Source organism: Felis catus, chromosome E1, assembly GCF_018350175.1.
Source record: "Felis catus isolate Fca126 chromosome E1, F.catus_Fca126_mat1.0, whole genome shotgun sequence".
Taxonomy (NCBI): Eukaryota; Metazoa; Chordata; class Mammalia; order Carnivora; family Felidae; genus Felis; species Felis catus.
The window spans coordinates 50337848-50348903 of record NC_058381.1 but is presented as its reverse complement, the minus strand read 5'-3'; the positions used below and the strand labels follow the sequence as shown (position 1 = coordinate 50348903).

General features: G+C 43.0%; 1 protein-coding gene across 3 annotated transcripts in view; it reads left to right on the top strand.

Moving 5' to 3' along the window:
• ABCA9 (ATP binding cassette subfamily A member 9) overlaps positions 1–11056 on the top strand; it is a 62615-nt gene that overhangs the window by 45692 nt on the left and 5867 nt on the right. For all 3 annotated transcript variants that reach the window (XM_003997105.5, XM_019818161.3, XM_019818164.2), the window contains 9 exons: positions 1549–1668; positions 4079–4147; positions 4630–4721; positions 5952–6072; positions 6673–6790; positions 7537–7628; positions 9788–9948; positions 10782–10857; positions 10929–11023. In XM_003997105.5, the coding sequence (XP_003997154.2) occupies positions 1549–1668; positions 4079–4147; positions 4630–4721; positions 5952–6072; positions 6673–6790; positions 7537–7628; positions 9788–9948; positions 10782–10857; positions 10929–11023 (944 nt within the window). The remainder of the gene's footprint in view (positions 1–1548; positions 1669–4078; positions 4148–4629; positions 4722–5951; positions 6073–6672; positions 6791–7536; positions 7629–9787; positions 9949–10781; positions 10858–10928; positions 11024–11056) is intronic.

The window sequence follows — 11056 nt, the reverse complement described above, 5'->3', positions numbered from 1 at the left end:
GTCAATAATATCTCAATAAAGCTGGTGGAAGAAAGATGAACTGTTTAAGGATGAGATTAATCCAACCAAGAAATAAGCTAAAATAAAGAACTTAAGAAAATAAGAAATGCTATAAAAGCACTGGTCGGGACCACTGAATCATGTTAAACATCCATGAAGATTGCGTAGCTTTGGGAATCATGGTTATAACATATTTATATTTTAAAAATCCACAAAGTGTAATAGTTCCTTTTATAAAGTGAACATAGGGGCGCCTGGGTGGCGCAGTCGGTTAAGCGTCCGACTTCAGCCAGGTCACGATCTCGCGGTCCGTGAGTTCGAGCCCCGCGTCGGGCTCTGGGCTGATGGCTCAGAGCCTGGAGCCTGTTTCTGATTCTGTGTCTCCCTCTCTCTCTGCCCCTCCCCCATTCATGCTCTGTCTCTCTCTGTCCCAAAAAATAAATAAACGTTGAAAAAAAAATTTTATAAAGTGAACATAACTTTAGCAACAAATCCTAAGAAAGAGCAAAAAAAAAAAAAAAAAAAAATCAAATTAGCCTGGAGAATCAAGGACAGTTCCCTAAACAAAAACATGACAAAGAAAACCCAGAAGGAATTTAAAAGAAGAGGGAAAGCAGGCCAGTGATTTATTTCAGATTGTGATGATGGTTCAGTATGAGCAGCTATCAAACCAACAGAGGAAAACTGCATGAATTAAGGAAACACTATACAATTCCTTTAAAAATGCCCAGTAAAAAGTATAAACACTGGAAGGACAAATTACTAAAAATAAAACTAAAACCAAAAACCATAGTAAGCTTATACAGCTGTTTGCTTAATATCAGCAATAAAACAAAGACACCTGCAGGAATTAATTATAGCACCCTGCATCAGTGAGGAGGCATAAAATACACACGGATTCATGGTTTATAAGCAAATAGAGCGTCACCATCGTTTTGAAAAATTATCTGTTAGTAACTGTTGAAAATTCGAATTCACATAAATGTTAACCTGCATTTACACTTCTCAGAATCTCAGAACGTTTCCTTGAAGACGGTGAGTGTCGATCTACAAGGGTTTGTGTAGACCATCATTTACAGGGGCAGAGACATGGAAACAACACACTTTCTGAAGGCAAAACCGTTGCATCCTTGCACATCCAGTCAAGGAAATACTGTGCAGCTATGAAGGTGGAATAGCTGGTGTGCCTAAACCCAAACAGGTGTCTATGACCTGCTGTGAAATGGAAAAAAAAATCCAGAGTAATGTGTAAGAAATAGCCCTTTTGTCAGAATCCGAATTTCAGCGAGGATTCCAAGCTGATGTGCGCACGCGTTGAATTTGAGAAGCCCTGTTGTGTCTTACAAATGTCAGTCACTCCAATGCAGAATTGTGACACAATCTTGTATCACAAAGAAAAAAAAGAAAGCAACATGGTGGCAGTATGGCCTTAGGAGGCAAAAGTTGAAAATGGGAACCTTCGTGAGATGAATTCTCACTCTCTCGGAAAACGTCCTAGAATTCAGATTCTTTCGCGTTAATGAAATTAGGCTGCACTTTATTTTTTAGATCACCATCTTCTCGATAGTTGCTACTGATCTAAATGAATATGGATTTCTGGGGCTATTTCTCTGCACCATATTAATACCACCTTTCACACTGATTGGCTCTCTATTCATTTTCTCCGAGGTAAGTAATTTCACACCTGCCATAGGGTCATGAAATGCGTGGCCATTAGAGAGAGCTTAGAATATTGTAAAAATGGACGTGGAGTCCTTATCTGTACAATATTTGAAGCCTCTGTCTTTGGAGAGATCATTCTCTTATCATAGGCAAGGGTCATGTTAGTCAATAAGGAAGTTCTGCCTTGGTTCATGAAGGTCAAAGGCAACTCCACAGTAGTGAAATGTTATAATTCTCATGATAACCCTCTCTCGTGGGAACAAATGACCCTAGTGGGAGGCCAATGAGATGTGCTTTTTCTGCTCATTTTAGACGTATTAGCTTTAAGCTTCCTAATAGGCATGCGGTGGGAAATATGTAGCCGGTAGGATGTTGGAGTCTGAAATTCAGCATGTGATTACTGAGATTCATTAGCATATAAGTGATATCTAAAGCCATGGGGCCAGATTATATAACCTCCTGAGTCAGTACAAAAACTGGGCCAAGGGTTTGGCCTTGAACTCCAAAATCTAAAGATTGGGAAGAGGAAGAGTCAGCAAGTCAGGTTGAGAAGGAGCCCATGAGGTAGGAGAAAAAATGGGGGACCGTTGTGTGCCAGAATCTCTTCTCGGAAACCCTCCTTAAACACTAAAAGCATCCGTACGCTGGGTTGCGTGCCAGATGGCAATAAAGAATGTTTCAGGAAGGAGGGAGTGATTCAGCCATTAACACAGAGGTCTTAAAAGTTGACAACCGATGGGGCGCCTGGGTGGCGCAGTCGGTTAAGCGTCCGACTTCAGCCAGGTCACGATCTCGCGGTCCGGGAGTTCGAGCCCCGCGTCAGGCTCTGGGCTGATGGCTCGGAGCCTGGAGCCTGTTTCCGATTCCGTGTCTCCCTCTCTCTCTGCCCCTCCCCCGTTCATGCTCTGTCTCTCTCTGTCCCAAAAATAAATAAAAAACGTTGAAAAAAAAAAAGTTGACAACCGAGAAGAGACCGCTGGATTTGACTACGTGGAAGCCATTGGTGATATCAACAAGATAGAACTCAACGGAGGTTGAACACAAAACCCAACAAGAGGAAGCTTAGTCGATAATGTGAATGAGGAAGGGGTACAGGGCCTAGAGACAGCGACTTCTGGTTTTGCTAACAAGAATAACAGGGAGATGGAAAAGGAGTTGAATGAGGAGAATAGTAGGCAATCATTTCAGAAAGTAGTCAGTAGCACTGACGGGAAGTACTAAAAGACTCCTTGCCCTACTTTCCACGTGAAGTCAGCAAAGTTGATGGCTTTGTTGTTGTTGTTGGTTTGTTGTTGCTGTTTTATCATAGCCTCCTCCTCGGCATTGGATTCAATCAGGGTTAGTGTTTTGCCGCGTGAGTCCGACAAAGAGAAGGATAAAGGAGCAGCAGTTCTGTATACGGAGGAATTGTAACAACAGACCAGGGAATGACGCAGTTAAGGAAATTAGGAGGTTTGTGGACAGCGAGAAAGGGGTTGGGTCGGTGGGCTGGAGGGTCACCAACTCCAAATCACGGAATAAGGACAGTAGAGCAAGGAAGCTGAAAAACTAAAACGTGGTAGACAGGGCAAAGATTAGGGGGTCTGAAGTTGATTTGGGATGTGGTCCAGTTATTGAAAGTGGGTGACCAAGGCACATGGGAGAGCAAGATCATTTGAAATAACGCCAGGGTCCTGGCAAACTGTTCAATGAGGAAAAAAAAAAAGCCATCTTTTCTAGACGGTGGATGGCGGTGACGGTGGATGGCGGTGGTAGAGATTCACTATCGTAGCTTAAAATTGTTCAGAAAAAGGTCCGGGGAAACACAGCTCAAGAAACAAAATTGGCTCTTTACTCTTTATTTACTAAAGATTTGGGGGATGTTTCAAAACGTATTGTGACTCTCGTGAAAATCATGCCCTTAAGTATTATGCCTGTGTATTATGTATGCACGTATTGTAAATCTAATGACAACCATGGAAAACTCCAGACGAATAGCTTTTGTCTTTAGCATGAGGGGTTGTCAGGACTGTTCTCAGAGCTGGTGGAGCAAGGGACGGAGCAACATAATGGTTCCAGGGCCGTTGGAGGAGAAGAGGCAGAAGGAATGCAGATGTAGAGAGCAAGGCAGGTGAAATTAGGGGAGAGGGTTTGTCTTAAGATGAATCCTGCCCATGGCTTTGATGGGTCAGGACAAATCCTGCTGACGCAGTGTTACGTATAAAAGCATCTGAGCTTAGAGCCAAGCACAGGATAACAGGACACTTGAAAGTGACCTTGAAAGCAAGGAAGACACATTACACAGAAATTGACTTTTACCTGATGCACAAGAGAAAACTCTGGCAAGGTCATTTAATGGACATTCGTTTATCTTCGATGAGATGAGATTCAAGAACAGATAGAGTTTCATCTAAACATGCTTTGCCTCATTTTGCAGATTTCTCCCGACTCCATGGATTATTTAGGAGCTTCAGAACATCAGATTGTATTTCTGGCCCTGCTAATAGTAAGAATACATTTCCATTTAAATGTTTTTGCATGAGAGGGACACATTTGGATGCTTAGCATTGAGTTAAAAAGTTTGATATTGGCCCTTAAAAGTCCAGCATTTTAGGCATCTGAAACAACACCACACACACACACACACACACACACACACACACACACATGCATGCACGCACACATGGGCTTTAAAATCTGGACCACTATGTATGTAAAAATCATCTGACACTGAGTATGAAGTCCAAGTTCGCGATGGCATGAATAGCCTAGTACCAACTTACTACTATCTGGTCTGTTGTGGTTTCTCTGAAAAGCAATGAAGTTAGCTCTGAGAGTTTCATTGGACATTAGATTCTCTTTCAAACTTGTGAAAATGTTATCAGACCTACCTTTGTACATATGCTCAAACTCCTTAAACAAATTCCAGCGCTGATATTGTTGTTTTTATGGCGATTTCTAATACTAATTGTCTTTTTCTCCCTTTAGCCTTACCTTCACTTTTGCATTTTTGTTTTTGTTCTCCGGTGTCTGGAAATGAAGTTCAGGAAGAAATTAATGAGAAAAGATCCTGTGTTCAGGTTGAGAAAATTCAAGGAAAATTTCATGTTTTATTTTAATACTCATTGCGGAAAACATCTTAATATGCCTAAGTTGATTACGTAAAAATTACTGCACGGGATTGTTTTCTAGGAATTGTGTACTATACAAAATTATTATAATTCATGCTATCTTAATGAGCTTGCTACAGTGAGAGAAGCCACATTAGCACACATAAGATGCCAAAAAATTAAGGAATACCGTAATTTCACTTACATACTAGAAGAAAGTTATATATGAGAGGTCAAATCTTTAAAATAATGGCTAAGTGTAGCCAATCCAGGAAGATAGAATAGTCTGAGCAAAAGAACAAAAGTTGATATAAACACCACCTTCCTATAGATTTGAGAAGGCAGCTGGAAAGAACTTTACGTTTGTGTCAAATGATAATAGAAAATTAAACTGAAGCTAAATTTTGGAGGGTTTTGGAATAGAAAAGCATAGAGGAGATTTTGCAGATTGCATAACGGGAAACCGAGACCGGTGTGGTTTGGAAACTTCGCCTAACTTACAAAATATGAATCAAGTTCAAGTGTGAAGTAGGTGTTAGGGCAGGAGTATGACAAGATGACAGCCATGTTTTAGGAAATCTGTTGACAGCAGTAATTTGTAACAGTATGAAGGAGGGAGCTGAGAATCCACAGTCCTCAGTGGTGGGGATGATGAAGCAAAGAATTGAATTGAATTGAATTGAATTGAATTGAATTGAATTGAATTGGTAGCAATCAGGAATGGGGGATTCTGACCTATTCCTAAGAAAAGACAGTGCTCACTTACTGGTGATTCGGTGCCCTGGATTTTCTGGGATGCATCCCTGATTCCAACTGTTTTAATCCACAGTTCTTGCAAGGTCTTCAGAATTCCATCCATGTCAAAATTACAGTTGCTAGGTGCCTTTTTCGTGCAAATGGTGGCCCCAAATCCTTTGCCAGAGAGTATGTACTATTTTATTATTAAAAAAAAAAAGCCACAACTGACGAGGAAAATTAAACCTAGGCAGAAAGCAAGGATGATGTAAGAGTAGCCTCAGTTGCCTCATTGATGGAAACCAGGCTGTTTGCAAGGCAGACAGTAGAGAGCAGAAAAATGGAGCCTGCGTTGTACTCAGAGTTCATCTATTCAAATGATTGAGCAGCCTGCAGAATGTTCACTATTTTTGCGACAAGCTTTTCAATTGGAAACCTGTTATTAACAGACTGTTTTGATTTTAGAATTTCTCCAAGAGGCAGTGATATTTGTCCAAACCCTGAAGAACCCGAAGGGGAGGATAAAGATGTTCAGATGGAAAGAATGAGAACCACAAATGCAGTGACGGTTGCGGATTTCGAAGAGGTCGAGCCACTAAACATGTTCATCCAAGAATGGGGGCTACTTCCCCATCTCAGTCTTTTGAAAAACACTTTGAGGTTCTTTCATCCTCAGCCACGTAGCTCAGTACTTGACATCAGTGACGAAGCAATGCCCACAACACTAAGAGAACAAGGGAGATACACACACGTGCTCGCAGACACAGATTTGTTAATTTAGTTTTCAGGGTCGCAGTTTGGGGAAGCAAAGCTAAACATTACAAAACCGAAGTCAGACTTTGTGAGTTTTGTGAGCTGAGTAAAGCTTGCTGCAAGAGGAGACACTTTATCCGGGGCGTGTGTGTGTTTGTGTGCATGTGTGTACGTGTGTGTGTGTGTCTTAACAGCCCTGTTGGGTTGGTGGATGTGTCTATTCCTATTTCCAGAGGAAGGGCGAGGACAGATCATGCGATACGGTGCAAATGTTATCTCCTACAGGGCGACAGACTGGGAGGGCTCACTTGAAAATGGCAGTTTCTGGGGAAAGGACCTGTCTGAGTCATGACTCTGCACAGGGGAAAAATGTGGCTGGAGGGAGTGTGGAACACTCCCTCATTTCAAGGTTGTTACTTGACTCTCTCTGCAGAAACCGGTCATCATTGCGAGCTGTCTGCGGAAGGAGTATGCAGGCAAGAAGAGGAACTGTTTCGCCAAGAGGAAGAAAAAAGTGGCCATAAGAAATGTCTCCTTCTGTGTTAAAAAAGGTTGGAGAAAGCAGTTTCAACTGTTTGCAGAGCTAGCTTGACCTCTGGAGATAGTTCTTTGGGAGGCAATAATAGTTCCTGAATATGGGGCCCTCTGTTGATGATTCTACAAAGCAGCCAGCTCGTCAGCAGGCACAGGCACATCCATCCTGCTTAGAAGCCTCAGTGATGATATAACAGTGGGTTTTTTTCTCTTTGCCTAAGAAGACAGCTACGTCTGTTCTATTAAAACAAGCAAATAGACAAAAAAGCGTAACAGAGGGAGAAACAAACAAAAAACAATAAAACACCAAAAAAACAAAAACAAAAAGAGGCAGTCTTTCTATTAAGAAGCCTGGGGTAGCTTTTAAAGTAATACCATTTATTTCATCCCAGGGATTGGGGACAGGAGGGAACTCACTGGGGCCCAGCAGTACATTGTGCATTCAAGCAAACAGCACATGTTGGACAAGGGTCCCTTAAATGCAACAGACTCTGGGATCAGAATTTGTTTCAATTCCAGCTCGGCATCTTATTGGCTCTACGACCATGGGCAGCTTACATATCCCTCCTGAGTTTCTTTGCCTATAAAAGGAAGCCAATAACAACGCTAGGTGTGTGTGGGAGGGAGGAGGGGGATAGGTGAGATACTACATTCGGGCACTTGACACAGAGCTTGACACGTCGTGAGCCCTCCAGTAGTATTTGTTTTTGTTTGCGCTGTAATTATTTGAAGCAATAACGCTGAGCCCACCCATCTCTTTCAGGTGAAGTCATAGGGTTCTTAGGACACAATGGAGCCGGTAAAAGTACAACGATTAAGATGATAACTGGAGACACAAATCCAACCTCAGGGCAGGTCAGTAAACACACAGAAATCTGGCCATTAATGCCGCCTAAAACAAGCATGAACTAATGAACACTGATGACAATCTTAAAAACACGTAAAGGATCCTTTCTTATTAATCCATGGATTGATGCCTTGAATGAAGAGAACTAAGTAACAATTTCTCTCCTTAATTCCAAAAATAGTTAGGTGCTGAACAAGGGCTACATAGTATCTCTAATATCCTTTTTATCGAATGAAAGGTAGCGACACTAAAAGGAAATGTTTGGGTAAGTAAAGCTGAACACTAGCTTTTTTCGTGGTCAAGTGATTTGGGGTGTTTTTGTTTTGTTTTGTTTTGTTTTGTTTTTGACTTGTGTGTCCTGAAGGCTTGTTGAATCGAATTGCCAAGATCCAGGGCCCAGGGAGCAATCATGAAGAGAGGTTGTGCAGGGGTGTGGTTTGCTACAGACGTTTCCAAGCTGTCTTTCCATTTCTACGCTTGCCTCACACGGCAGCCGAAGCAGTCCTTAAAAGATGCAGATGAGATCATGTCTCTATCCTACTTAGCATCCTTCAGGTAGATTTGACCCCAAATCTTGGGGCACCTGGGTGGCTCAGTCGGTGGAACTTCCGACTCTTGATTTCGTCGCAGGTCATGATCCCAGAGTTATGGGATCGAGCCCTCCGTGCTGAGCGTGGAGCCTGCTTGGGATTCTCTCTCTCCCTCTTCCCCTCTCCCACTCTCTCCCCGCTTCTCAAAAAATTAAATGTAAATAAATAAATAAATAAATAAATAAATAAATAAGAAGATCCAAAATCTTCACTATGACCAAAAAAGGTCCTGCAAGATCTGGGCTCAGCTCACCCGTTACTCAGATTGGCCCTTGGTCACCTTCCCTCTCTAGGATCTTTGGGTTGATGTTTCCATTGGCAAAGAGTTGCTCTTCCTTCGGCTTTGCATAGACTTGGTTACCTCCTTCTTGCCACCTTAAAATTCACCTCCCCAAAAGGACTTTCCCTGACCACACTCGTAGCTACGATGGATCTTCGCTTTTTATTCTTTATCACATTTATTGCCTCGAAAGCATCAAGCGGGGGCTAGAATTCATCCCCCTATGTGCTGACGTGCTTTTATTTCCCATTTCTCTCTCCAGATTGAAAGTTCTGTGAGCCCACATTAACTAGTTGTCTCCTCTTTTGTACTGGGGAGAGAGAATATAGCATCAAGGTCAAGGGCTTGGATTCTGAAGGCAGATCCCAGCTTTAACCCCCGGTTTACCTTGTGTGACCTTCTGCCCAGGTTTTTAAATCGATGCACACATTAGTTTTCTCCTACGTGAAACAGGGATGATAAGACTAATATCTGAGTCAAATACAGTTTTTCTAAGGGTAAAGTGATTCAAAACACGTAAGATGCTTAGATTCTGGCATCTAGTAAGCCCTGGTACACACGACCTGTTAATGCCATCATATGGCACAGTGACTAGCTCATAAAAATAAAAAAGTGCTATGTATTGGTATTTATGGGTTCCTGTGGGCCAGACTAGTGCCCAGGACTTTTCGTTTATTACCTTAGTACAGGATTTCTCAAGCCTGGCCCTGGTAACATTTTGGACTAGACGATTTTTATTGTGAGGGACTGTCCTCTGCGTTGTAGGATATCGAGCAGCCTCCCCAACCTGTACGCACTCGATCCCAGCAGCCCCCAAGTGTAACAACCAAAAACAGCTGCAGACGTTACCAGATGTCCTCCGGAAGGAGGGTTGGCCCCAAATTGAGGATCACTGCCTTATTTTATGACAAACTTGTGAAACAGATCCTATAATTATAGCTAATTTGACATTGGGGAAATAGAATCCTCGATGAGTATCAAATCCTTTGAATGTTTGGATCAATGAAGGAAGTCAAGCAACGGACAACCAAGTAAGCGACCCTGAACTCAATCAAGGTAATGGACTTGGTGATAAGGTCTAAACTACAGTAGAGGGATACGACAATGTGGGATATCTTCCTTTTGATTTTTGGCGTTATTACCATCTTTTTCCTAGAGCTAAGTGATCCCTTATTTACTTTTGTCCTCTTGGCTGCCATAGGTGTGAGAGAAGGGCATCCCTGAAATATGCCCTCATGTGCACAAACACATGTATACACAATTTTGGACTGAATGTGAGAATGAACTTTCTGTGCAGGTGGTGTTGAAAGGGAGTGGCGAAGGAGCCTCCCTCGGGTTCCTGGGGTACTGTCCTCAGGAGAACGTGCTCTGGCCCAACCTGTCAATGAGGGAACACCTGGAGGTGTTTGCCGCCATCAGAGGGCTGAAGAAGGGGGACGCCACTGTCACCATCACACGGTACATGGGGGGAGACATGCCCGTTCACTACTGGAGGGATGCGGTAGGAATGACGTTGACCCAGAATTAAGGAAGGATTAAGATTCAGATCCTAACTGATGCCTCCATTCTTGTGGGAGAAGACTTTGTCACCAAGAAGCCAGTCCAGTGTTGTGTTCTCACACATTAAGCTGGAGAGAAAATGTTCATATTATTCTCCTTTTAAAATATAATTTATTGTCAAGTTGGTTTCCATACAACACCCGGTGCTCATCCCAACAAGCGCCCTCCTCAGTGCCCATCACCCACTTTCCCCTCTCCCCCAGCCCCCATCAATCCTCAGTTTGTTCTCTGAATTTAAGAGTCTCTTATGGTTTGCCTCATATTATTCTTAATATGGAAAGAAGTGATTGAAAATATGTATTTGACCGCCAAGAAAGGTTCATGACGTATCCTAGGTAGTTTCAATTTATGATCACTCAGAATACTTTTTTTTTAAAGAAACTTTTTTTTAAGTTTATTTATTTATTTTGAGAGAGAGAGAGAGAGAGAGAGAGAGAGAGCGCATGAGCAGAGGAGGGGCAGAGAAAGAGGGAGACAGACTCCCAAGCAGTCTCCATGTTGTCAGCGCAGAGCCTGATGTGGGACTCGATCTCACAGCCGTGAGATCATGACCTGAGCTGAAACCAAGAGTCAGATGTTTAACCGACTGCACCACCCAGACGCCCCGATCACTCAGAATACTCTTTTTTAAATGTCTCTTAATATAGTGGTTGCTCTGATTTGCCTATTCTTCTACGTATATTCCCCATCGTGTGGCGGTAATATGGATTGACTTGCTCCGCTCCCTTCAGGTTGGCGGATGTGCTCAAGCTCCAGGACCAGCTGAAGCTGCCCGTGAGGACCTTATCCGAGGGAATAAAGAGGAAGGTAAGAGGGGGCTCAGCGTTCCTCTGCACACCCCACATGTCGGCCCCAGACACACTGTTCTCTCGTTCCAGCTGTGCTTCGCGCTGAGCATCCTGGGAAACCCATCGGTGGTGCTTCTGGACGAGCCGTCCACGGGGATGGACCCCGAGGGGCAGCAGCACATGTGGTGAGGAGGTGTCATGAGTAACCCTAAGTGAAT